Genomic DNA, 27,818 nt, shown 5'->3' on the forward strand with positions numbered 1-27,818 from the left:
TAATTAAATTTGTTTGTTTGTTTTTTCTTTGTGATTCCTTATTTGTAATTGCTTTGGAAGGCCTTTTCTAACCCCAGAATTATAAAAACATTCCATAAATATTTCTTTATTTTTCATCAGTTTTGATTTAATTTCTAAAGTTCATTGTGTATTTTAAGAATCTAATTTTGTTTTTCCTTTTTTTTTTGAAAAGCACTTGTTACCGTTTAATGAATTTCCCAGCATGTCACTTCAAGCTGCCAGTACACAAGCTGCACCTATACCCTTAATCTTCTCCTCAGCTCTTCTGCTGAAGAGTTTGGCCTTGACTTTGGCCTTCACAAAGACAGACTGCCTTGGGAGCTTTTCCTTCCCCAGAACTCTGTAGTAACCTAATCACACCACATCAGTGATAGGAGCAGCTCCAGTCTTGGTCTTGGCAGCATTTACCCGTGTCTGTGTACTGACCAAGGTCCATAATTTATCATGGTTGATAGTTGGGCAGAAACCCTGGTTCCTCTTTTACTGCCTCATCCCGGCTTTCCTGAAGTATCTTGGGTGATGTTTTCTGAAGTTAATTCTGTGGTGGTACATGCCACCAGCATTACCTTGGCCTTCTGTGTGTTTCCGGTGTTTGCTGAGGTGACTGTGGCCGTGGCTCACGTGGCTCCTAAGTTTCAGGTCTTCCTTAGTTTGGGTGGCATGTTGGCAGCCTAGATAAAAAAGAGTAATTTTGTTTTTCTGAATGAGTTATTTGACAGTTCCAATGTGACTAGCAGAGCAATATATTTTCCACTTTAGAATTAACCCTTTTTGGTAGGAAAATTGCTGCTGTTATTTCTTATTATATAAGTGAATAGCCAGGCCAAGCTCCTTGTTGCTTATGAAAGTTTGTTAACGTGTGTGACAGTCTGCAGACACTCTTGCTGCTAATCGTATTTGTGATATTAGAAAGGGATCATCTATACCTAATTTATTTTACTCTATCAGATGGGGGCATATCTGTGTGCATTTGGGGTAGAAATAGCCTTTTTGTACCATAGGTTGAGATCATTTGTGCTGCTAAGTAAATTCTCTTTCAGAGAATGCAGGAACTTTGGAGGGAATAGTGGCTTTGCAGAGGTCCAGCCAGCATGCCCAGTTTCCTGGGTATTAATAAAATCTACCTGATGGATCACAGGATACACAGCTACCCATTATACACTCTCACAGCTCTTACTCACCCATTTCCTGGTACCTCTCCAGATTCTCTTTCCTGTTGGGGAGGCAGGACCTTGGAGATCTGTCCAGGGTTGGTTACTTGACTCAAGTTTTGGGGGATTGCCATTTGGCCTAGAATATTAAGAGGCATTTTTAAGGCCTGATTTGTATTTTATTTTTGCTCTGAGTAAAGGTTCCTCCCCATTTACGGAGATGTTTTTATTTCTCTTCAATACAGCAAATGGAAAGGTGATAATAGCAGTGTCAGTTCCTTGTGTATCAGCCCAGATGGAAAGATGTTGCTTTCAGCTGGTCGAACAATCAAACTATGGGTTTTGGAGACCAAAGAAGTCTACAGAGTGAGTGAATCAAATAAGTTGTAAGCATAACAGTGGTCTGGAGCAAGTATGGAGAAAGGCAGGAATCTGAACAAGAGAATATTGTTTTATAAGATTTGTTACTTTGAAGCATATGAGATAGTAGATTTTTAATAGACAAAACTTAGCCTTCAGATCTGTGGAAATAAATTAGATATGTCTTTTTCACATGCATTGCAAAAATGAATATAAATGGAAGAAATGAGTAGAATTTGAATTGTCTCTGTTGATAATTATAATTGTGTAATAATGATAGTAATTTTTAATTTCTAGCTTGCATCCAGTATTTGGTACACTTTTAGTATTTAAGGAAGTTTAGAATTAACACAATACTTAACTGTGGAGATGTAGACTTACGATTTAGTGCACTTGGGTTACTGAACTTTTGGTGCTGTGATGATGCCTTAAAATTGTGGTTTCGACTCACTGAGAGTAACATGAAGACCTACAATTCCTTGGCTGTGTCTGAGCACCCAAGCACCCCTTTAAAATGGGTAGAATGAAGTGAGTCTTTAGGGTAAAGATGGAGGAAAAAAAGATTATGGGCTAGAGGCATGGGAGTTGGAAGGGACATTTTTAATGTTCAACATTTTTCAGATGAAATTTTTTAAAGTGAGAGGAATATAGCACAAATAATTAGTAGTCTGGAGCTCTGATTTCAGATATGTATTATCTGTATTATTTCTGGTACATGTGAACTCTTAATTTTTGTTAACTGCTTTATATCCATCTTCTCCTAAATGAGATTTAACTTTCTCTAGCACTTCACAGGACATGCGACACCAGTTTCATCACTCACGTTCACTACTATCAGACCTCCTAATGAGAGCCAACCCTTTGATGGAATTACAGGTCTTTATTTCTTATCTGGAGCAGTCCATGACCGGTTACTTAATGTCTGGTATGTAGTCTTTTGGATTTGGGAGGTAACATTACCTTGAAAGGATTGGTCACATTTACATGGTTAATATAAATGATGAATATGAGATTGGCTTTATTGTATCTAATGTTAGATTTACATTGACTTGTAATGAGAAATTGAGCCTGCCTAAAAATCAGATCTTTATGAGAAAAATTTAAGAGTGTTATATTATAGAACTTCCTCTGTGCTTGTTTAAAGATACACTAGGCTGAATATTTTTGTGACTGGGCAATTTAAAAACCTTTAAAAATTTTTTTTTTTTTTTTTTAGAAAAATCTCTTATTTTGTTGAAAGAAATGACTACTGGATTAGTTCAGTAATGTCCATTTGCTGGTGGTTTAATACACACATACATAGGTGATGAACTAACAGCTTATCGAACTCAAACACTTTCTCTATAAGAATATCTTAACCTTTAGGGATACTAGGCTTCACCTCAGCATTATTCTTGGGGGCCATTTTAAACAGAAATCACCAACCAAAAGCACAGGAGCAAAAAGCGTGGCACTAAGCGGGCTGTGAAAAGAATCCTCAGTATGAAAGCTCCAGTAAAAAGGCAGCATTGCCTTGTTTAACCTCATGGGTGTTGGGCTGCTCACATTCTTCACTTCTCTGTATATTCCTGTTAAAGACCATGAAATCACCGCAAATAACTGGTTTTGGGGTCTGCAAATAAATTTTAACAAGTAGGCATATTCTCAAATAAGGAATCAACAAATAATGAGGTCATTTATCTGTTTATTTCTGAACTCTGTTTTCTCAATATTACTATGATGTTAATTTTCCTCACATTAATCTATAAATACTGAGTGAACTCAGTCAAAATACTAGCAATGTGATTTTAAAATTCAAGTGGAACTGCAGAGCACGTAGAGTAGCCAAAATGACTTTGAAAGAGAAGTTGGAGGACTCACTTCAAGACTTGGAAAGCTGTAGTGATAAGAAAGTTGGCATTGCCATCAAGATAGACAAATAGGTTAGTGGAAAAGAGGTTGCTCATTGTTTAAGTCTGCCACAAACACATGAATGCTTTCTCTTTTCCCATGCAACCATGTTACATGATAGTGACACAAATATTTTGCTTATTTTTTAATTACTTTATTTAGCTTTCAAAAGATGAAAATGCTCTTTGGCCCCTTTTTTTCCCCTCCCAGTGTCTCGCCTTCTAAACCTTGGTTTATTATCTAGGCAGGTCCGGTCAGAAAACAAAGAGAAGAATGCAGTGATGTCTTTTACAGTTACAGATGAACCTATCTTTATTGACTTGACTTTGTCAGAAAACAAAGAGGAGGTAAGTGGCTTGTTTTATTTTTATTTTTTGAGAATTTGTTTTTGGACTTCACAAATACTCTTTTTAAATCAGGATTTTGATGATGTGATGGTTCAGGAAAGAGAATGAAGTAAAACAAAAATCTTAGACTGTTTGACGTAACCATTGAGTTCTGTGTTGAGTGCTCATGAGGGCAAAGGACAGGGCGTGGTGGCGCTTTCAGTAATTCAGATTTGCAAGCCCGCCGGCTCCCTGTTGTCAGCCAGTGCACTTGGCAGTAACTTAGTGCCTCTAACCTCCAGGCTGTGTGGTCATTGACTACGCTGTCTTCATAGTCTAAACTTCCGTTTATAAGCTTGACAACTTCTACTTGAATTGTTCTTTTGATGGAGGGATTATTTTTAAATTTGAAAGTTGTCCATCCTTACTGTTCTGATTTATCTCTGGTTATTATTTGAAGGGTGGAGAGGGTAGTCGGATTTTCATAAGTAATTATTAGAGTAGACTGAAGTATTAGAGTAATGTTATGTTTTTGTTTTAGCCTGTCAAGTTAGCTGTTGTTTGCAAAGATGGTCAAGTTCATCTATTTGAACACATACTTAATGGGTAAGTAAGAAAGTTCTCAAGTCAGAAATTTATTTTCTTCCCGTGACTTGCTACTGTTTATACTCCCACCTCAGCCTTCTTTGCTTTGTTCCTTTTCAGTTAGGTCATTCTGAAAGTTTTAATTCTTTGTCTGTATGAATATATACATTCCCGTGAAAACTTGAGTTTTGGAGTTGTGGCTTATTTGTTCATATTTGTGGTTAAAGAGGGTGGCTTTTTGTGCTGTGTGTTTAGTAAATTTTGTTAGTTCTAACATAAATTTTAAAAGAAATTAGCTTAGTAGGAAAACTTTGTTGTGAGCTTTGGTGAAGCTTTAATTTCTAACGTTGATAGTGTTGCCCTTGTCACACAATGGCGGGTCAGCGAATGCTTGTATTCTGGTGGACAGAGAGGATGTTGCTGATGTTATGTATAGTAGTCATAGAACAGGAATCAGTAAATTATGGCCTGCAGGCTGCATCCAGTAGAGACCATATATGGCCCCCACCAAAGCAAAAACTTTACTATCTGGCTCTTTATAGAAAGTTTGCCAACTCTTGCCATATGCTGTGAACATGGTCTGAGACTCAGTCAATGTGCATAATGATGTGAAACTTTAAAATGGTTTCAACTTTTTATTGTCAGTTGGTGGCTTCCCTCATAGCTCAGTCAGTAAGGAATCTGCCTGCAATGCAGGAGACCTGGGTTCGTTCCTAGGTCAAGAAGATCCCCTGGTGAAGGAAATGGCAACCTCCTCCAGTAGTCTTGCCTAGAGAATCCCATGGACAGAGAAGTCTGGCAGACTTTACTCCACGGTGTTGCAAGTCGGACATGGCTTAGTGACTAAACCACCACCACCACTACCCTTCCTTTTACAATAGGAAGTATGAAAGCAGTATACATTTGTTTTAAAACATTCAGGAGACATAGACGATTATAAAACCCAAGTCTCTGGAGCTCCATTGAGTTCCTTAGAGGTAGCTGTAAACCTTTTGGTGTGTAGCCCTCGAGGCCTTTGTTCACATAGTCATATGTGTGCGTGGAACGTATAACTGAAGGCCCAGAAGAGGGCCACAGTAAGGACTGGGGCATTTCTTCTTGGGCGGTAGCCTACCATTAAAGGATTTTAAACTGATGATTGATGGGGTTTGACCTAAATTTTAAGACATTGCAAAGAGAATAGGCCCTAGAAGTGTAAAGGCCAAAGCAGAGGCCAAAAATCCTGGCTGGAGATGGTTGTGGAGTTGGGAAACTAGGAAGAGAGAGTTGGAAAGCTAGTGGGGTGCTTAGAATTGGAGTTATTTATGGAGGATATGTACTTACTGGTGATAAGATGTCTGTGGTGTGAGTGTGTGTGGCTGAGATACAGGGACGGATAAGGTTGTCAGAGGCAAAAGGCTTAGGGCTGAGAGGGAGGGAGGGGGGATGTCAGAAGGATCATCCGTCTGCACGCTATGTGTGAAAGTCACCAAGAAAGGAATTCTTCAGCAGAATTGTTGGACAGAATGACAGTTAGCCACTCCACTTCTTTAAGAAGTGCTAAGTGATCTAGAGGCCATTGGGTTAGGGTTAGCTGGTGACGACAATTTCCGTGGTTTTAGAGATGGTGGAAGAGGAGACTGCTTGTAGTGAATGTTAGTGAAGAACAAGGTGCACACTTTAAGTCATGGTGAAGGGTCCTGGCACAAGGGTGTGGAGAGGGCTGCTGAGGTGAGCAGCCTGGAGCAAGGTGAGTGGAGCTCTGAAGTTGAAGATCTAATTTCATTTATATTTTGCTGATTATTTTGCTCCTGGAGGTGTGTTGCAGAGGTCATGATGAGTGTTCAGAGATTGGAAGCATTTGGAGATGGGCCTTAGGGGAGTGGGATGTGGACAGAGCCATTCGGGGCCGAAAGCTCATGGTGCTGACAGCACACTTGGGAGCTTTGGGGCCTGTTGTGGGGATGGAGCAGGTGTACCTCATGGCAGATTTTGGGGGTGAGGTCTTGAATGTTGGCAGGGTGGGGATAGATGACAGAAACACTGGTGCTCTGGGGACCTTCTCACTCCTGGTAGTGACATGGAGGCCAGTGGAGGATCCCGTTTCTTTACTTGACACCAACTTCTGAGAATTCGTGTGAAATGCTATTTCACATTTTCTTTTTTATATTTAATTAATTAGTTGATTTTGGGCTGTACTGGGTCCTCATGGCTTTGTGCAGGCTTTTTCTAGTTGTGGTACATGGGGACCACTCTTCTTGTGCTGTGCGGGCTTCTCATCGCGGGGGCTACTCTTGTGGGGTGCAGGCTTCTCGTTGCGGTGGCTTCTCTTGTTGCAGAGCATGGGCTCTGTAGTGTCCAGGCTTCAATAGTTTCGGCTCCCGGGCTCTAGAGCACAGGCTTAGTAGTTGTGGCTCATGGGCTTGTTATTTGCTCCTTGGCATGTGGGATCTTCCTGGATCAGGGATTGGACCCATGTCCCCTGTATTGGCAGGCAGATTCTTATCCACTGCATCACCAGGGAAGTACTGTTTTCACATTTTCTTATGTAATTGTTTTTCCATTTCTAGGTACTGCAAAAAGCCTTTGACTTCGAACTGTACAATTCAGATAGCATCACCTGGGAAAGGCAAGAAATCAACACCAAAACCTATCCCTATTTTAGCAGCTGGTTTCTGCTCAGACAAAATGTCATTGTTGCTTGTATATGGCAATTGGTTTCAGCCCACCATTGAGCGAGTGGTACGTAGATGTTCCTGAAGTAAAGTAGTATAACTTCAATACATCTCTGGTAGATGATGAATGTGAAAGGGTACATTGCTCTGTTTATTGGAATGCTTAAGAAGATGTCATACATTTCCCTTTAACTGAGGGACCGTTCAGTGGGTGGTTTATTTTAACTTGTGAGAACTTTGGTTCTACAGTTGATCCTTAACGCAGATTTGAACTGTGTGGGTCCACTTTTACATGGATTTTTTCAATAGTAAGTACTATACTACTACACCATCCAAGGTGGTTGAATCCACAGTTGCAGAACTATGGATACATTTTAAGTTATAAGTGATGAATTTTCGATTGCATGGAAGGTCTGCGCCCCTAGGCTCTGCATTGTTCAAGGGTCACCTATGTAATTTTACTTAACTCAGTATATCCAAAATAGCATTTAAATGCTGAGGCAATATAAAACATTTGAGATGTTTTACTCTCCTTCCTTTATTTGCTATTATGTCTTTGAAGTCTGGTATGTATTATTCACTTGTAAGCACATCTCAGTTTGGGCTGGTCACATTTCAGGTACTCAGTAGCCACAGGTATGGGTGAATGTTGCCCAGTTACCCAAAAGATAAATAAGATTTCGTGGTAATATCACACATTGAATATTCCAAGTGGAAATGTGATAGGTGGGGCAATGATTTAAATTTTTTGATTACAAAAGTTTCTTGAGGACTTTTGGTGTGTAATTATGAGCATATCCAGTAGATGAGGCTGTGAGAGAATATTTCTTGCTCAGGCAATCTGTTGTTGATTCGATTTAAAACTATTTACTTACTTTAAAAAAACATAATACATGGATATGATATGATAAAAAGGGGAGAGAAGTGTTAAGCTGTGAACGTAAGTCTTCTTACCATATGTGACTCCTTTAATAATCCCACTGTCCAGATGCAGCCTGTTACCTGTTTGCTTGGTGTCTTTCAGATATTGACTGATTATGTGGATATAGGAAATTACCTATAACTTTAAAGCCTTATAGATATATAGGGGTTTTGCTGCATAAACCTCCTGTTTATTACTGTATCAGGACATGGAAATTCACCTTTGAGCCAGTGCTTGTCTTTGACTAGCCTGTAGAAGGATAGCATTAGGAAATTTTAGTCTTTTTTAGCAGATTATTATTTACAAGGGCAATGAGCTGATAATATTTTCTTTAAAACCTGTTACATTTTAAATCTCAATCATTAAAAAAAAATCTCAGTCTTTTGAAGCTGCACGTGTGAAAACTTTGAGCAGTTCATAACTAAGGAAAGTAAACATTATGTCTGCTGTCTTCAGAGATTATCCGTTTTCCTCAAATGCCCCCAGTCTGAATGATGATCAGTCTGAGTGACCAGGAGTTTTTTCTGGAAGCCTTCTATACCTTTTTGTATTTTTATAAATATGCACAAGTAGGCATTTCTTTTTCACTTTATTCTTACTCCCAGTTATTCTGTTTAACAGTTTTTTTCCCTCCTCTTCCACCTTCTGTCCCCCTTGAAAATCCTGTCCCCAGGCTTTGAATTCCAAAGAACCTCATATGTGTTTAATAAGAGATATTTCAAACTGCTGGGCCCCAAAAGTAGAAACAGCTATAACAAAGGTGAGTGCATTGTATATTAGAAGTTAAGAAAAAAGATATTTGAACTGAATCGTTATGTAATATTATGTTTAGACTTTAAATATTATCTTTATTTGTGATCTTGTCTTAATTTTGTGGGATTAGGTTTTAGATATCGAGATTGTAAAACTTTATTCATTTCTGTGTGTTCTTAATTTGAGTGAATGAGTGCATAGGTGACTAGAAGTTGAAAACCTTGGATTTAATTCTTCCTCCTCTATCCCCCCATGCAGTATCACTGAGTAAATATCAGATTTGTTGATAAATTATTTTCCTCAGTTTCTGTACTTAAAAAGCAGCATAACTTTGTTGAGAGGATTGTTGTGTTTCAGGGTGAAATAAAACCTGAATCCGTGATGGGGCTGGAATTAAATACCATATATAAGAGCATTCTTGTGATGCTCTATTTTGAATATAGTGTGGCATCTACATGTAGACTTGTGTTTGGCAGTCTAATGACCAAGATATGCTATGATGACATCCATATGGTTTCGCTTCTGGCTGAGTTTCAGAGATGACACCTTTCTCTTGGCTGTCTGAGCATTTCTGGCAAAGATCAATTATTGAAGGTAGTAGTAAAATGGACAGCTTCACTGTTAACGTTTTTAAGTCATTGTGTCATTAGGTAATAGGTAGATTTTTGTTTTTCTTGATTCTTTCCCTTACCTAGTGTTCAAAGGTTTAAAACCATGAATGTTCAGATTGTACTTAAATGCCCATATTCAATTAAAATGTATCTTTAATTCATATCCTATGAGTTAGTTGTATTAAACTTTTCAGTAGAAAAACCTTTTAAAATCTGTCAGTTTTCTCACTGGGGATAAATCTTACAGGACTAAAGACATAATTTCCTTTGTCACATGCCTCCTGTTCCTGTGCAACAGGTGAGGACACCAGTGATGAATTCCGAAGCAAAAGTTCTGGTGCCCGGGATACCTGGTCATCACGCAGCTGTCAGGCCTGCTCCTCCACAGACCAAGGAAGTAGAGAGCAAGAGGAAATTGGGGGAAAAGGAGGTAATACAATCCTTCTGACCATTTTTGAGTTTGAAATTTAAGATGACTTGGGAGAATCTAACGGAATATATTGGATGGAGCCAAAGCCGAAGACTTCAGAAAATGGAGAGGACAAAACTGTTAACTAAAGAGGGTACTCTTCTGGCCGTTTGTTCATTTTTAGCTGCGTAAGGTAATTGTAGTTTAAACCAGGACTTGCTGTGATGATTTTCATTGGGTTTCGCATGTTGCTGAGTTCCAATGATGCCTTTTCTCTTGGCTGTCTGAGCATTCCTGGTTGGTTTAGTGCTAGTTAGTATTTAAAAGTGATCATCGTTATAATCTTTTAAAGCACTTACACATTTCTTTTTCTTTTTTTTTTTTTGCAACTTTTAAAACCCTATTATGGTTTACTGTTCTTGTCAATGAAAAGTCCTCTTTTTTGTCTTCCATTCACTTGTCACTCTCATCTAAATAGTCTAAAATTTTAACTGTTTTATCGTTAGAGAAAGAATGTTATGTTTCTTTACCTGATTTTAAATGTCTTGCTTTATTCATAAAAATTATTCCTCAATAACATGGTATCTGTATGTAAAAATAATGGCCAACTCTCTCTGGCTTGGCCTGGATCCAACCCTTTAATTGCATCCTACCTTTTAAAAATTGTTTTTCATAAAACATATCCCAGACAGGAGGCTTTACCAAAGCATAGTTGTTTGTTTTGGTAATAACAGAACATTTGTATTTTGATTCATGTACCAAGAGGCTGGCAGTACATAGTGGTTAGATTTGCTCTCAGAAGGGATTGGTTAAGTACAAGTGAGTTTGGTTAAGTACAAGTAGCAAATAGAAAGAAAAATAGGAAGACATCTTCTAAATTTTGAGGGGAACCTGTCTTTGTGCTCTTTTGATAATATTTGTTAGCAAGAGACTTGAGGTTGATGGCAAGAGAAAGTTATAGAAGGGGGAAGCTTTTATGGAAAATTATAAAAGGGGGAAATTATAGGTTTTTTCTTAGGCTGTAGTAATCAGATGCCAGACCCTTATCTTTTTTGAATCTTATAGAGGGATTTTTATGAATTACATTCTCAAATTGTGATTTTTCAGGTTTTTTCTTTCCCCCCTAAAATTTGTGAATTTGGACTATAGATATTGCACTTGTGTACAACATTGGCTTCATGGTGATGAGATTCTGTTGGAGTAAGAAAGAGCATGTCTGTGTTTTTCAGTGTTGAGTTGTGAATCAGTTAGAGCTTTTTGTCTCTTGAGACAGAAACACAGAGTAATTTGACCAAACTGGTTTAAGTCTTGTCTGCTGCTGCTGCTAAGTTGTTTCAGTCGTGTCCGACTCTGTGTGACCCCATAGACGGCAGCCGAGCAGGCTCCCCCGTCCCTGGGATTCACCAGGCAAGAACACTGGAGTGGGTTGCCATTTCCTTCTCCGATGCATGAAAGTGAAAAGTGAAAGTGAAGTTGCTCAGTCATGTCCGACTCTGCAGACCCTATGGACTGCAGCCCACCAGGCTCCTCCACCCATGGGATTTTCCCGACAAGAGTACTGGAGTGGGTTGCCAAGGTCTTGTCTGGTGGAACATTAACTGGTCATTTATGCTCTGTAGGTTAGCATTGAAGAACGCCTGGGAGCCCTGGATATAGCTACAAAAAAAGAAAAGGACGACCTTCCACAGACAAATAGTTTTCCAGTTCTCCTCACACAGGGCTTAGAAAGTAATGATTTTGAAATTCTAAATGTAAGTATTATAGCAGTTTTTAAAGGAAATAAGATGGTTAATTTTTCTTAGGAGGCAGTTGACAGCACATTTACAGAATGAATAGTCATGTACTGTCTTGAATCTAATGTTTTGTGCGTTTAGTCAAATGTCTATCTCTTGGTGGCACTATACAGACAGTCACCAACCTACAAAGGGATTGAACTGAGTTATTTTGAACCTGGAATGCATTTTCTCATAGAAATATTGTTGTGACTTGTTACTGGGTTCTTAGGCTTTAGTTCACAAAAGCCTTTATAAACGTTGTGTAGCTGAATTATAATACTCAGCATTCTAGATCACAATTTATATTTTTTTCTGTAGGAAAATGCGTTCCTGAGTTTTTACTCTGGATTCCAGAAACTTATTTCCCCCTGGCCGTGAGAGGGGGCGGTGAGGTGGAACCTTGGCAATGGATAGGAGGTTTGAGGGAAAAATTCAAGAGGGTTGGGGGTATATTAAAGGGAGGCATTTGCTATTTTTGTGTTTGTAAGTTGGTGACTGCTTGTATGTTGCTTAATTCGGTCCTCTTAAATTCCAGAATTTGAAAGTGGTCTGTAGAGAAAATTTAAGTGTAAAAAAAATGGCCTTAAGCACTACCAGACTAGATTAAAGCAGGTTCACATTTGCTAAGTGCATTTGTTATTAGGGACTCTTAGTGCCACTTAGTATAGATGTGACTTGAATAGGCAACCCATGAATAATGTTTCTCTGCTTTATGTTTTGATAAATGGGAATGTCCTATGTTTAAGGTGATTTTGTAAAATGAGGGGGGAAACCAGACATATATGAAAACCTAAAATTACTTTCAAAACACTTTGTGAGTGTATGTATCTCGGGAGGTCGATTTTAGTCTAACATGGTATAGAAACCTTGGTGAGGATTTGGTGAAAAATAAGCTACAGAAAACAATTGACAGTGTTTTAAAAAATATGACTTATTTGCCATCATAGCTTACTTAATTGTGCTTTGAAAAATTCCTTAGTAGTACAAGTGAATCAGTTATCTTTTTTTTTTTAAAGAAACATCTCATAATAGTACAGTGGGCCACAGTGAACCCATCACTCAGTTTCAGAAATTATCAACACTAACCAACCTGTCTGTTCTTGTTTTATCTGTTTGCCACACCCCTCCCCAGGTTATAGTGAATCAAATTTCAGACCTATTATTTATTTCAACCACAAATATATCCCTGTTCAACTCTGACATTAGCAATTCTTTTTAAAAACATAACCACAATCTGTTCTCACACCTAAAAAAGGAAATAGTGATTTCTTAAAATTATCAAATATCCAGTTAATATTTACCTCTGGCTGATTGTCTTGTAAACTTTTATTTTTTCTCTTTCTTTAAAACCATATTCCAACAGAATCCACACTTTGGGAAATATTGGTCCCTTGGATTTAATAAAAAATTAAAGCTTCTTTCTTGAAATGGCACTGTTAAGATAATGAAAAGGCAAGCCATAGGTTGGCAAAAAAACCGCAACTTATATATCAGACAAATAACATATCCAGAATTTATAGAACTCTTTTAACTCATTTGTGAGACTCAACTCAAGTAAAAACCAATTGATAAAGGTGTGAACAGATATTTCACAGATATTCCAATGGCCAGTGAGTGCATATAAAGGTGTTAAACATCATTAAACATCATAAATGCAAATTAAAGCCACAATGAGATGAATGACAACTGCATGCCCATTATAGCTTTATTAAAATGTAGAAAGCAGTACCATCTGTTGGGGAGAATGCAGAGTAACTGAGACTCTCAGCAGTTTGGCAGTTTCTTAGGGACACATCTGTCTTAGGGACACAGGAATGCGCCATTCCATCCTTAGGCATTTACCGCAAGAACCAGTGTTCATCCAGAGACTTGTACAGGAGTGGTCAGGGCAACCTTATTTCTACCAGCCCCAAGCTGGAAGGAGCCCTCGACATGCGAAGGGATGAACAAATCATTATCTAGCAGGGTAAAAAGTGTGTACTCTTTCATCAGCAACGTGGATGAATGTCAAACTTAAAAGAAGCCAGGCAAAAAAGTACATACAACTTGCTCTCATTTATATAGAAATTCTAGGAAATGCAAACCAAATATATAGTTCAGTAGTTGCATGAGGGAGGTGGGTTGAAGGGAAAGAGTCCAAGGAGTAAATGTCCTGATAACTTGCCGACTGTACTTGTCTGATAGCCATAAGAAATAGTGCATTCTTCATTTAATCCCTACCTCTATTTGCTAAAATTCAGTTGGTTCTTCAGTGTGTGGTTTTTAAAATCATTTTTACTGACTATTTCCTATAGTGTCCTTAGTTTCTGAGTATGCTTATTTATATTTTTTTTCCCCCCTCACAGAAAGTACTTCAAACTAGGAATTTAAACTTAATAAAGAGAACTGTATTAAGGATGCCCCTGCATGCTGTTATTCCGTTGTTGCAAGAGGTAACTGAGTACACTTTTCATTCTAAGGTCCTAATGCTGTGACTCGAAGATGAAAATCCAGACATGGGTTTGCAGTATGTAACAAGCAGGGTACTTAAGAGTGCGTGATAGACGACCACTAGGTCTCCTCAGCCGAAAGTTCCCCAACCTTGATTTTTTCCTATATATTTTAAAAATTGAGATATAATTTACATACCTTTGAAGTGTCCACTGTTGCACAGTATATTATCGACTGTACAACTGCCACACCAGAAAGACAGCCTGTACCCATTAGTCACGCCCCATTTGTCCTTACTCCCCAGTTTCTGGCAGCCACTGATCTATTTTCTGTCTTTGTGTCTATTTTGGACATTCATTCATAAATCCTAGCCTAGATTTTTTATCAGATAATTACTGTTATTTTCGGAATGTATTCCTAGATGGTGTTAAGTTGGTCAAACATTTAGGAGTTAGGAAACAAGAATAATGATTTCCTAATACAGCTATGCTTTTCTTTTGGTTCTATGGATGTGTTTTCGTGTGAATTGATTCAGATTGGCTGGCTCTGAAGTACTGTGACTGATACTGTTTTTCTTTTCCTCAGCTTACAAAGAGATTACAAGGACATCCTAATAGGTAAGACGTTTAGGCAATCTAAATTGCTTTTTTCTCCTTTCTTTTAGAAAACAACTTTATTATCAGGTCATTTACTGGATTAATATTTAATAATTTAGGCCTAATTATGATGTGTAAAACTGGCCATTTGTAGAACTTGCTCAATCTCTGGTAGTTGCTAAAAGACACTATAAGAAAAGATTGTATATAACTAAATCTTATGAGTCATCTTTTGTTAATTTGATGACTAAGTATTTAGATAGGATGTTGATGGCCTCCTTCAGGTGTGCCAGTGGTAAAGAACCCGCCTGCCAGCGCAGGTAGATATAAGAGATACAGGTTCAATCCCTGGGTCAGGAAGATCCGCTGGAGGAGGGCGTGGCAACCCCCTCCAGTGTTCTTGCCTGGAGAATCTCATGGACAAAGGAGCCTGGCGGGCTACAGTCCATAGGGTCGCAAAGAGTCAGACATGACTGAAACAGCTTAGCACGCACACAGGGGGTGTTGTTTTCTCAAAGATCTTAAGCTTGTACTATGGCATCATCAGTGTCTATAATGGATTTTTCTTTTCTAAGTTGTTTTTACTGATAGACTCCATTAGACTTTGGAGCTCACAGAGGAAAGTTGAAGAGTTCATTAATTAGGGCCTGACTTACGTTTTTGGCCTATGTTTGTCTTAATGCTGGTTTGGAAATCTTCTGCTGTTTGTACCTTATGATGAAGAGATGGGCTCAGATACATGAGCATAAAATGCAGTGTTAACTGAGCCCAGTTTACTGCCTTGGTATCAGCTAATTATGAAGTAAAACATTCATTTTATATCTGGAATTGAATTATTTTTAGAGGAAGGGGTTTTTGTCCTGTTACCTAGTCCATCTTACTACCCTCTCCCTTTCCCAAGAGATTCCTATATTACACAGACCTCAAATAGACCCAGTGGAAGAATGAAAGGACTGTCATATTCAATAGTGGTTTATTACTGGAGTCATTTTCTAGATCTTTATAACTCTGTTGTATTTACTTTGGGATTTGTGAATATTAGCTGATTTGTTGTGTTTGTTTTTTTTTCAGTGCTATTTTAATGGTTCAGTGGCTAAAATGTGTGTTAACGGTCCATGCATCCTACTTATCCACAGTAAGTCTGTTCACTTGGAGTTGTTGAATAATTTGGATTTGATAAGGATTATAAACCTGTCACTTAACAAAAACCATCTACCCTTTAACTATCAGCCGCTTCTTTTAAAGATTTTGTTTTTTCCCCAGGTGCAATATCATATTGTCATTGTTGTTACCTTTGATAAACCAGTCTTTTGTTGACCCAGATTTTAGAAGTAATATATATTCTGTAGAGAAGCTTGAAAAATGCAGAAAGGAGAAAAGTTACATAGGAGCCTTCAGATGTTTTTCTATATACACAACCTGTTTAGCAGAATTATCTGTACATTGTATGTATCTCTCCGCCTCCTGCTAAAAAGCTTAGTAACTTTTAAAAGTTTATATCCCCCGTGTTAACATGTCCGTTGTACATTGCCTCAGGAGGCTAAATGGGTGGTTTGTGATAAAAATGATATAAATATTTAATACCTGATGTTTCGCTGGGGCTACTGTCAGCTCCATATTACCTATATAGATGTAAGGGAGGGAGTGTAAAATCTTAAAGCAGCACCAGAAAAAAAACAGTTCTAAATCTCATAATAGAAGTTGTGTTATTACCACATCATTAATTCAGTTACATTAAACTAGAAATAAAATCATGCAGTTGGCCTTTTCTTCCTTTTATTTGATTATCTAGCATCTTTCAGTAGGTTTTCTTGAAAGATTTTAATGGAGAGTTGAAAATTCTTAATTGCTCTTTAGTTTTTCCTTTCTTAGCACAGTTTCACTCGATTCTTGCCTGATCACTGTCCCTTGTTCTCAGGCTCCTTTTCCTTCAGTACTTTGAGATAGGAAAGACTACTGGATAACCTGTTTTGAGTTTGGCAGTTCATTCTCTGAACGTCTGTGGTGATCTCTGTCACGGAGTGAAAGTGGGGGAAGAGACAGGAAACAGAATGCATATTGGTTTTCCTAGCTTACAGAAGCCTTGGGAGATTGGGGGGTGGTGGTTGAGTGGCATGGTGATGGGAATGGAGAGATCACCACAAGCATAGTACAGCACTTACTTTGTGACCTTGTTGAATTGCTTAGAGGTGAAAACAGCCTTAGGAGGACTTGAAGTGAATCCCTTCTGGATTCAACCCTTAAGTTACAACTACTGGAATGGTAGTTGTATAACGTAGGTCAGGGCAAAATAGACTATGAAAGTACAGTATAGGGTAGACTCTGCAGCCCAAAACGGTTCTCTTCCTCAGAGAACAGTGCTTTTCTTCCACCTTCCCTTAATTTCTTCCTTATCAGGTATCTTTAAGCACTTTGTCTTAAGTCAGAGACTGCTAGGCATGGGGGCTTTAGTAATGTACACACACTCATTTTTATTGTTTAAAATTTAACATTTGAATAAAATACTCTTATTTAGTGTCGGATAGGAGGGCAAGTAAAGGCTAGTTAAAGGACAAAGAGTGGAGTCCCTATTTCTACAGCTCTGGAGGGACGGATAAAGAAATTTCCTGCTTTAATTTCTGAAGCATAAGTCAGAGGATTCATTAACAGGAAGTATGTTTGAAATACTCTAAGGTCAGCTTTGTGGTCTGTCACTCTGTCCTGTGGGTCTCTGGAAGCTCTGAAAAGCTTCCTGTAGCTACTGGGTCCTAATGGTAGAGGTTGATCCTGTGATATCATCAGAGAGGAAGTTTCAGAGTGAAGTCCTTTTTAAGAAATATGTGGTTGAGGGTACTTTTTATTTCGTGTCTGCTTTATATTGATGTTTTCAAAAATAGTATGATGAACACAAAGAGGTCCCACCCTGCAGTTTGTCTTGCCTTGCAGTTTCTGCTGACCTTCTATCATTCTTTTTAAAAGATGTATTATTTGTTTTTGCTGTTAGTACAGTGAAGGCCTCTGAAAGTTTGAGATTTTGCTAGGCTATGTGATAGGCTGCCACTGCCGTTAGAAGTGCAGGCATTTCTTTGGGGCTGAATAGGCAGACATATGTGAGCATGACTTCTGTATTTGTTATCTATGTTTTATTATGATAGTGTCAAAGTATCGTTTTTATTGTCATCTTTTTGTAGTTGCCTGACTTGGTACCCCAGCTGGGGACACTGTACCAGTTAATGGAAAGCAGAGTAAAAACTTTCCAGAAGCTCTCCCACCTTCATGGAAAGCTCATCCTTCTAATCACACAAGTGAGTAGATCAGATTGTTTTGTGCTAAACATTTGAATGTGAGAGTAATGGAGAGAGGAATAAGGATTGTTTGCCTGACTGTTGAAAGTGCCCTATTTCAGTTAAAACAAAAACTGGTAGATGAAGATCTAATTTTTAACTAGGCAGTGTTATGTACTTGATAGTACCTGTGTCAGCTTTAACTCATCACCATCAATGTTTCAGTTGTTAATACAGTTAGAATGGTTGTGGTGCTGTGAACAAGAGTCGCAGGGTATTGCTACAGCTTTTGGTCACAGAAGGAAATCTTACCTTAGAAGCATTTTCAGCTTACACAAAGCAATTCTTTCTTGTATTTGACGCACTTGCCTTTTGCCTGGTGTTTGAACTACGTCATGTTAGGGTCGCCCGTTACAGTGGCTGAGGGTGGGCTCACTGTTGGGGAGGTTGGGTGATGCTTGAGGTAAGTTTACGCTCCACTTCACAATAGCGCCTGATTATCTTTAAGGTCACAGCGTCCGAGAAGACAAAGGAAACGACTTGTCCTGCTCAGAAGGCAAAGTTGGTGTATGAAGAAGGTAAAGACTTAGGGTATATGCTGAACAGTTCATTTTCACATTGACTCAACTCTGTGATTTGTGAGTAAGATCGTGCTTTGGCACACCTTCCCCGATAAAATGGACAAGCCCTTGGCGAAACCGGCAAAAATGTGATCAAATGAAAGAGAGGGCACAAATATAGTGACAAAAAAAGAGCATTAGGTATGGAAGAGATTTAAATAGAAGGACACCATGAACAGCCATGCAGATACAGAAAACCTGGATGGTATAGGTAATTTCTTGGGAAGCTTCAATGACCAAAATTGACTTGGAAAGAGAAACCTTGAAGTAATAGTTTTGAATTTACTTAGTCAAAATCTTGCCTCACAAGGTACCAGACACAGGTTTTATAAATGAATTTTATTAGTCTTTTAAGGAACAAGTCATTTTTGTCATATACGAATAATTCAGGCATTTTATGAATCAGAACCAGAAAAATGTAGTCAAAATATCATTTTAGGCCATCCTCAAATATCCTAAGTAGCAGATTAATTATAGAAGTAAAGTCATGTTTCGTTGCCAAGTAGAATGTATTATAACATGAATAGCGTCAAGCAACCTTATCACTGTAGTTGTTACCACATTAGCAGATTACCATGAGCACTATATATTAAGTAACCTAGAATTTTAAGTAAGGGAGTTTCCTTAATAAATCTACATCAGACATAAAGTTTAGAAGCATTCCCATAAAGTCATTAACAAGACAATAGTGTACTTTTACTACTTTTGGATATCCTGCCTTGTACTTTACGAAAGAAATGAATTCTAGAACATTGGACCTTGCAGTTGTTATTCTTCTCCACATAGAAAATACAGCAGAATCTGCAGTTGCACTGTTATTAAGATATGCAAATAGGCAAGCTTACTGGATACCAAGATCTAGCAAAAAAGGAATTGGTAGCATTATGATGTCCCAGTAATGTATGTCCATAATGTCCCATTCGGAAAATGTATTAGGAAAAAAGATCCCTTTCACAGCAGCATACAAAACTATCTAGAAATACCTCTAAAACATGAAGCAAAACCTTTATAGAGAAAGCTATAAAACATAACTGAAGAACATAAAAACATACCTGAATTAATTATACTTTTTGTGATCCCACCCTTCCTCCCCACTTTTGTTGAGATATAGTTGGCCTAACATTGTGCTCCTTTCAGAAGTACGACATAATCCTTAGATGGAGGACAGCTAAATAACATTTCTAAAAGTAAATTCAGGAGTTTGATTCCATTTATTAGTTTTCAGTGCTGTGCCTTTTGCTTTGATCACAAAATTAAAACTAGGTTTCCCTCTTCTTACAGAATCTTCTGAAGAGGAATCTGATGATGAAATAGCAGATAAGGATTCTGATGTGAGTAATTTGTTTCCTGGTAGATTAATATGCCCTATATCCTTGTACTCTGTAAGAACGAGGCCTTCAATCATGCTTTCTTTGCTTACTGTTTCCACCAGGATAATTGGGATGAAGATGAGGATGAGAAAGCAAGTGAAAAAGATGAGGATGTTGATGAAGAGAATGAAGAGGAAGAAGGGGATGATGAAGACAAAGATGAGGAAAATGGTGAGGACAGAGATGTGGCAAGTGAAAAGGAATTAAATGGAGATTCTGATTTAGATCCTGAGAATGAAAGTGAAGAAGAATGAACAGAAAAGAGCAGGCCAAACGAACTGTGTAAACTGGCTCACCTTACCCACTGCTGCCGAGTTCTCCTGGGGAGGGTTGTCTGACAGACGCCAAGGACCGCCGCACATTTCCAGATTCCTAATGGTGGTTCCTATGCCACTTTGCTGTCCTGAGCACCCCAGACCTAACTGTGTAAATAAGAGAGTTTCATTCAAATGTTAATAAACTTTACACAGTAAATAGACACATTTTCTGCAATGTACTGACATGAGTGTCCAATATATGGTATATTTTTATAATATAATATCCTAGTATGATTGGATATGCCAAGAATTGACATAAATGGAAAGACATTTCCCACGTAGGGGTTCAAGAACTGGACCTTAATGAAGGAGGCAGCTCCTGTCTCAGGTTGGTATCTGTCATCACATCCTGGTACAAAGCAGCACTAGAGAGACAATTTTAATTTGGTACATTTTCATAAAACATGAAGGGATAAACTGAAAACTGGAGTAAAAATGATTGTGATTAAAAAAGTAATAATTACCAGTTTTCCTAGCTTCTCAACTGTGGTAATCTGATTTGAATCAGATTGAATATATGGAGTGCTTCCCCAAAACAACCACTTATTTTTCAAGCTGTCATGTGAAATATTTTTTTAAAATACACAGAAATCATGATGATTAAAAAGTAAAGAATTAGCCATATTAAGGATTTTTCTTGACTGCAGGTTGCCTGTAAAGAATCACCAGTGTATAGATTTAGAAGTGCTCATTACCTGCAACTTTTTAAAAGATTCAGTTACAGCTGCTTTTGAAGAGGTTTTCATTTTTATTTAAACTACTAATGGATCAAAGAACAATTGTTTATTTTTTTCTCTTTGGTTTTAGATATTAATGATGACCTTGTTGGAATTTTTTTCCAAAGAAAATATTTTTATAATTCCGTAATTTAATGTGTTCCTTTTCATCACCCACTCTTGGCAGTGTTAGGGTATGTTTACCTGAAAACAAATCTGACTCAAGATTTTTTATGTATGTATAAAGAAGTATTTTGTGTGCTATAAAAGCCTTTTCAAATTATCAGTAACTTTTTTTTTTGAAGAATGAGCCAGTATTTGCTCAGTGCTCTGTAGGGAACATGCAGATGGAAGCTCAACTCTTAAGAAAGGGCTGGGGAGATGGGTTTATTTTTCCCACCTGTGAATATGTAAAACATAAAACCATTATCTCTGAGGGACTTGTCACTTCAATGGCAGATTTCCGTGCTCAACTAGTGGAGCTGGAGCTATACAAGCATCTTGGGAAAGTTAGAGTCAGCTACTGGTGTAATGTATAGTTATATTTGTCTATAAATGGAGCTGTTTATGGCAATTTAATACCATTCTCTTTGTAAAGTGAATAAATATTCATCTTTACCCAGTGCTTGTCTTGTGGTATATGCAGGGGAACACAGCTACAGGTTTGGGCTTGCGGTGTGAAGGTTTTTTAAAAAAGGGTCTTGTTCCACTAGCATTAATAGGCACATGCTTTCAAGGCTTTTTGGATAATCTAGAATTTGTATCAAAGTGAAGAACCTAAGAACTTTCAGAACCCAGTGGTGGCTCCTTGATCCAGTCCCACCTGGCCGGGCCGTGCTCCTGCAGACCAAGGCTGCCGTGATGGTCAAGGGCGCATGTGGTCATGCGTCAGGCCCTGCTCAGTGGTCTGAGTCAGATTTCCTCTCTGCCCGACCACCTAGAGAACTGTGGTGGATGCTCACTATTTCTTGTTTTAGACAAATCCAGAGTTAAGTCCCAAACTTACGAAGACTGTTTCCTAGTTTCAGAGTATTCTGCTCCTAATCCAGTCAAGAGTTTTGAGGATGTGGTGGTGTCTTTTTTTTTTTTTTTTGAGAGTAATTTTTCTTAGCTTTTTTATTTTGAAAAATTAACCCTCTGCCCTTGATCAAATCAAGGATCACATACTGTATTTGGTTGTCATTGCTTTGTTAATCCAGAATATTCCCCCTTGTGTGTTTCATGATTTTGATATTTAAGTAAACCCACATAATTTAAGCTGTGTTATAGAATGTCCTACATGTCCTTATAAAATGTCCTTATGTAGATTCTTGTTCAAATGTTTTTGGTGAGAAAACTATAAATAGGTGACAATATTTGAGATTAATTTGTAAAAATAAATTCTGGGTATGGATGAATGTATTCAATGAAAGTAGATGTGAGGCTCTAGGTTTGGGATTTTTGAAGCCCTTAGGGTCAGAAATGGGATCTATGTAGTGAGATCATTTTGGGTACATTGATATATATATGTATATATTTTATATATACACACATGAAGAAGTCGCTCAGTCGTGTCTGACTCTTTGTGACCCCTTTGACAGTAGTAGCCTACCAGGCTTCTCCATCCATGGGATTTTCCAGGCAGGAGTACTGAAGTGGGCTGCCATTTCCTTCTCCAGGGGATCTTCCCAACCCAGAGATCGAACCCGGGTCTCTTGCATTGCAGACAGACGCTTTACTGTCTGAGCCACCAGGGAAGCCTGGCTGTTATGATTTTTGTGGAAGTGAATTCTCAGCAGTGTCCATTTAATCACATAACATACCGATCGCCTACTCTCTCAGGGATTATTTAGTTGCTTGTTTATTGTCATTCAGTTACATGATACAGAGCTGACATTCTATCAGAAAAGTACAGGGACTTTCCTGGTGGTTCAGTGGTTAAGAATCCACCTGCCAATGCAGGGGACATGGGTTCAATCACTGCTCCTGGGAGAGTCCACGTGTCAAGGGGCAACTAGACCCATGGGCCACAACTACTGAATCCTACATGCTCTAGAACCCTGTGCTCTGCCGCAAGGGAAGCCACGACAATGAGAAGCCCGTGCGCTGCAGCTAGAGGGTAGCCCTTGCTGAAAGAAAGCCCATGGAGCAGCAGCAAAACGCAGCCAGAAGTAAAAAAATTTTTAAAGCAGTAGACAATATACGATGTGTAAGGTATGGAGAGGAAGTAATTCTGTTCAGTATGTTAGAAGATATGGTGACTGGGGAAAAGTGAAAGTGAAGTCGCTCAGTCGTATCTGACTCTTTGTGACCCCATGGGCTGTGGAACCCCATGCTCATTCCATGAAATTTTCCAGATAAGAGTAGAGTGAGTTGCCATTTCCTTCTCCAGGGGACCTTCCCAACCCAGGGGTTGAACCTGGGTCTCCCGCATTGCGGGACGACGCTTTACTGTCTGAGGCACCAGGGAAAGGAGTAAGGACATGAGTTGGTATGGGGGAATACAGTTGCATAATTAAAATACGTGGTCGGTATAGGGCTTATTGCGAAGATGAGATTTGAACACAGACTAGGAGGAGGTGAGGAAGTTAGCTAAGCGGGTATCAGTGGAAGAGTGTTCAAGGCAGAGGAAATGGCAGGAGCAGAGGCCAGCACATGTCCTGATGTGTTGAAACATGAGAGGAGACCAGTGTGACTGGAAAAGAACCAGAAAGGGAGAATGTGTAAGTGAGAGGTGATGGAGACTTAGGCTAGGGTGGTAGTAACGGACTCGGTGATAATTGGTTGTTTCAGGGATTAGTTTAGAACTAGTAGGATTTTGGTGAGGTGTGAGGAAAAGGAGTCAGGTATGACTTGTTATGAGGAGACCAGGATGAAGCTGTGGGTGGAACTGTCTTGGGAAGGAAGATCAGTAATTGGCTTTGGGACATGTTAAGTTACAGATACCTGTTGGGAATATAAATCCATTCCCAGTTGATTTGGGACGGGGAGTGGGGAGGGGGGGTGAGTTTGGGTGGAGGGAGAGATTCATAAATGTCAGTAAAGCCACAGGACCAGGTGAGCTTATCCAGGGAGTAAATGCGAAGGAAGAGACCCGAGCATCAGAGTTAGAAACCCCAAGGGACACAAAGGGTGAAGGTGAGGTAGGCAAAATCGGGTTGGCTTGCCCTTCCATTTTCTTTGAATCTGAATTCACGACATCCCTCAGCTATAGTTTCTTTCAGCAGTAACTGATATTCCTGGTGGGTCTTGCCAGGTTTCTGTGATGCCCTTCCTATGGCTGCTTGTTGATCCTTTCTTTGAAAGCAACTCAGGTGTAAAATTCGTTTTCCTTGTAATCCAGTACCATGTTGTTCAGTGGCCCCTCAGCACCGGCCCTTGTGTCCAGGTTGTACACCGGATCACAAGACAGGCAGAATGAAAGACCACAGCATTGTAAACAGGCTACCAGGCATCATTCCAAAAGGAACAGTGTGGAAGAAAGCATAGGCTAGGTGGCGCCCTCTCTTCTATACGGGGCGGCTGACTTGGTGTGAGAAAGTGAAATTGTACTTGTCAGCAGTATAATGAATATTCATGTGTATGTGTGGGTCATTTTAAAAGATGAAAATAGTTCTGAGAAGAACAGGGTGATTATAAATTGCACTTTATGAGGTGAGGAGTGTCAAATGAAAAATCCCCAAATTGAAAGTCATCACTTAGAAAATTGCCTGGCATATTCTTTCTAGGTAATAATGGCTCAAAGGGCGAGGAGATACTATACTTTTTGGATGCTGAAGTTTAAAAGGGATTTCCTAATGGAAATAAATGTGAAGGAAAACATCTTGTTACAGCCTTGCCTTTGGCCTTGTTGTATGTTTTGTTCTAGTTTGAAAGAGGGGAAGGGTTGTGGTTGCCAGGCAGTGCAGTCTCTGAGGTCAGGGACAACTGGGCAGCCGCCTCAGCGGGCCCTTTGTGGATGTGATGGTCCAAAACTGGGCCACAGCCTTACAGGTTCAGAAACTTCATTTTGTCCTCCATAGTGCTGTTGTAATTTCATACAGTCAGAACATTGGCCAGGCTTCCAAGAGAAATTGATATTTAAATGGTGTATTTATTAATAGAAATACACTACATCTCTCCAGTGGAGCAGTGCCCGTATTGAGTGGTGACCTGCACAGAAAAGTCATGCAGTAAAAACCAGTTTTGTAATTGGAAGACTGTCTTTGCACCAGAGTGTGGAATTGGAATGGAAAAATGAGCTGGATGGTCTTAATAGCTGAGCGTAGTGGACCGTGTATCGTCTGTACTGAAAGGGTCAGAACTCTTCCCTGTGTTGCTCTGGTCCTTCCTGTAGTAAACAGGACTGTTACTGTGGGTAGAAGGTTGGTGTTTGTGTCTCCTCAGGCACCTACTGAGGGCTCCCTGTTAGGGTGCGTTCTCGTGGTTCAGGGACCATGAGTACCACAAAACATGGTTACAACTAAGAAACAAGCTCACTATTTTTAGTCAGTTCAGTCACTCAGTTGTGTCTGACTCTTTGTCACTTCATGACTGCAGCACGCCAGGCTTCCCTGTCCATTACCAACTCCCGGAGTTTACTCAAACTCATGTTCATTGAGTTGGTGATGCCATCCAACCATCTCATCCTCTGTCGTCCCCTTCTCCTCCTGCCTTCAGTCTTGCCCAGCATCAGTCTTTTCCAATGAGTCAGTTCTTTGCATCAGCAAACTTTGATTTTGTTAATTATTCCCAACCTGTCAAAGACTGTGCTCCCCTCACTTTTTTTTCTTTTGTTATGGTAAAATATACATACCATGTTAACCATTTTTAAGTGTGTAGTTCTGTATCGTTAAGTACATGCTGGTTCAACTGGCAAAATCTCTTAATTGGTGATTTTTGTGGAAGGATCAAATCCAGGAAATGAAAGAGCAAACACTAATACAATCCATCAGTCTGTTGTGGAGACACTGGATTTGGGACCAGAAGCTCCGACGATGAGTCCACACTGCAGCATGGTGACGATAAACCTCTCTTTTGCTTGGCCTGTGACAGGAGAGTAAGGGCAATGTGGTTTGTTGCAAGGATGCTGTGAGCACATACATTGGAGCACAGGGCCTGGCAGAGGGCTGAGTTTTGGAACAATTAATTGTTGGGCATTTTCCCTTATGGAAGAGGAGGAGGGGCACAAGTTCCAAGGGAAATCTCTTTCTATCCCTGGCATTTTAAAAAAATTCAGACAAAATAAGAACAATTCCTCTTTTCCACAGCTAAGAAAGTGAACTTAAATCTTTTAAATGTACTTTTAAGACACATAAATGCATTTCATATGTTAAAAAGTCTTAAATACATTGTAAAATACAAATGGAGGTCCAGTGGTTAAGACTCCATGCTCCCCAGTGCAGAGGGCACGGGTGTGATCCCTGGTTGAGAAACTAAAATCCTGTGTGGCATACAGTGGCTTAAATAAATAAGTAAAATGCTAGGAATATTTATTTTAAAAAAGAGAAAAATAGTAAAAGGAGATAGATACAATATAACATTACAAATGATTATCTCAAAGTTTTATTTTCCTTCTTTATGCTTTTTGATATGTTCCAAGGTTTACTCAATGAATGTCATTACTTTAAAACAACAGATTCAAAAAATACATTAAATGTATTTCAATACATTAAAAAAGCTTAATATATTTTAATGTATTAAAAATACATTTGTATTTAAAGTATTAAAATATATTAAAATGTATTAAACATTTTAATGTATTAAAATACATTTAATGTATTTTTACATTACATTAATGCAGGAGACTTAAGAACGTATTTTTACATTATATCCAATGCAAGAGATGTAAGAGATATGGGCTCCATCTCTGGGTCGGGAAGATCCCCTGAAGTAGGAAATGGCAACCCGCTCCAGTGTTCTTGCCTGGAGAATCCCATGGACAGAGCCTGGCAGGCTACAGTCGAAAGGGCCACACAGAGTTAGACAGGAAAAGCAGAGACGTTACTTTGCCGACTAAGGTCCGTCTAGTCAAGGCTATGGTTTTTCCTGTGGTCATGTATGGATGTGAGAGTTGGACTGTGAAGAAAGCTGAGCACCGAAGAATTGATGCTTTTGAACTGTGGTGTTGGAGAAGACTCTTGAGAGTCCCTTGGACTGCAAGGATATCCAACCAGTCCATTCTGAAGGAGATCAGCCCTGGGTGTTCTTTGGAAGGAATGAGGCTAAAGCTGAAACTCCAGTACTTTGGCCACCTCATGCGAAGAGTTGACTCATTGGAAAAGACTCTGATGCTGGGAGGGATTGGGGGCAGGAGGAGAAGGGGACGACAGAGGATGAGATGGCTGGATGGCATCACCGACTCGATGGTCGTGAGCTTGAGTGAACTCTGGGAGTTGGTGGACAGGGAGGCCTGGTGTGCTGCGATTCATAGGGTCGCAAAGAGTTGGACACGACTGAGTGACTGAACTGAACTGAAGTGACAGCACAGCACTTTCTCGTTAGAGGGATGTCAGTGCAGAAAACAGCCACTAGGTGTCAGCCTTGCTTTGTGCAAATTTCTTATCGCAGCCCGGCATCTTGAGAAAAAGCTTCTCTTCCTGTGTAAACTCCCATGACGCGCCTGGGGCTTCTGTTTTCTGAACCCCACCTCTGGGCTTGGCCCAGAAAGGGTCTGAGGTGCTTCCAGCTCTCTCTTCTGGTGTCCTGGTCCCCGAACAGAATCTTGAATGTCTATAGCCCAGCAGCATGTATCATGAGAGGGACCAAAAGTGAATTCAATTCAGAGGAGATAGAATGTCTAGGCTGTGGGCCAGCACCTCCAGATATATTGATTTGGGCAGCACCCGCGGAGCAGGCAACTGGTCTACCTCCATCCTGGACTACCAAACACCAGTCTGACAATGGGCTCAGCTGACAGGGAAGCAGCAGCAGCTCTTAGTCTCTGAGTCCCAGAACATGAGTAAAGAAAGTTAGTCGCTCAGTTGTGTCCGACTCTTTGTGACCCCATGGATTCCTCTGTCCATAGGATTCTCAAGGCAAGAGTACTGGAGTGGGTTGCCATTTCCTTCTCCAGGGGATCTTCCCAACCC

The 27,818-nt window shown here is 39.4% G+C and overlaps 1 protein-coding gene, 3 non-coding genes and 1 pseudogene across 4 annotated transcripts in view; 4 read left to right on the forward strand and 1 right to left on the reverse strand.

Annotated features, from left to right (window-relative positions):
- Positions 1–21,278, forward strand: part of WDR43 (WD repeat domain 43) — a 37,486-nt gene extending 16,208 nt beyond the window's left edge. The window contains exons 4-18 of the mRNA XM_068965502.1: positions 1,418–1,538; positions 2,318–2,457; positions 3,667–3,769; positions 4,290–4,354; positions 6,883–7,054; positions 8,583–8,669; positions 9,572–9,703; positions 11,302–11,433; positions 13,803–13,889; positions 14,473–14,504; positions 15,555–15,618; positions 17,654–17,767; positions 18,255–18,324; positions 19,648–19,697; positions 19,799–21,278. Of these exons, the coding sequence (XP_068821603.1) occupies positions 1,418–1,538; positions 2,318–2,457; positions 3,667–3,769; positions 4,290–4,354; positions 6,883–7,054; positions 8,583–8,669; positions 9,572–9,703; positions 11,302–11,433; positions 13,803–13,889; positions 14,473–14,504; positions 15,555–15,618; positions 17,654–17,767; positions 18,255–18,324; positions 19,648–19,697; positions 19,799–19,990 (1,561 nt within the window). The 3' untranslated portion in view covers positions 19,991–21,278. The remainder of the gene's footprint in view (positions 1–1,417; positions 1,539–2,317; positions 2,458–3,666; positions 3,770–4,289; positions 4,355–6,882; positions 7,055–8,582; positions 8,670–9,571; positions 9,704–11,301; positions 11,434–13,802; positions 13,890–14,472; positions 14,505–15,554; positions 15,619–17,653; positions 17,768–18,254; positions 18,325–19,647; positions 19,698–19,798) is intronic.
- Positions 232–683, reverse strand: LOC138087566 (large ribosomal subunit protein uL15-like; annotated as a pseudogene).
- On the forward strand, positions 1,945–2,029 carry LOC138093893 (small nucleolar RNA SNORD53/SNORD92). The gene has a single exon (XR_011146169.1). It is a non-coding gene; the product is annotated as a small nucleolar RNA SNORD53/SNORD92 (small nucleolar RNA).
- Positions 9,154–9,231, forward strand: LOC138093880 (small nucleolar RNA SNORD53/SNORD92). Its single transcript, XR_011146167.1, has one exon. It is a non-coding gene; the product is annotated as a small nucleolar RNA SNORD53/SNORD92 (small nucleolar RNA).
- LOC138093885 (small nucleolar RNA SNORD53/SNORD92) lies at positions 9,899–9,974 on the forward strand. The gene has a single exon (XR_011146168.1). It is a non-coding gene; the product is annotated as a small nucleolar RNA SNORD53/SNORD92 (small nucleolar RNA).
- Positions 21,279–27,818: the final 6,540 nt, after the last annotated feature.

This window comes from Capricornis sumatraensis, chromosome 1, assembly GCF_032405125.1.
Source record: "Capricornis sumatraensis isolate serow.1 chromosome 1, serow.2, whole genome shotgun sequence".
In the NCBI taxonomy this organism is placed as follows: Eukaryota; Metazoa; Chordata; class Mammalia; order Artiodactyla; family Bovidae; genus Capricornis; species Capricornis sumatraensis.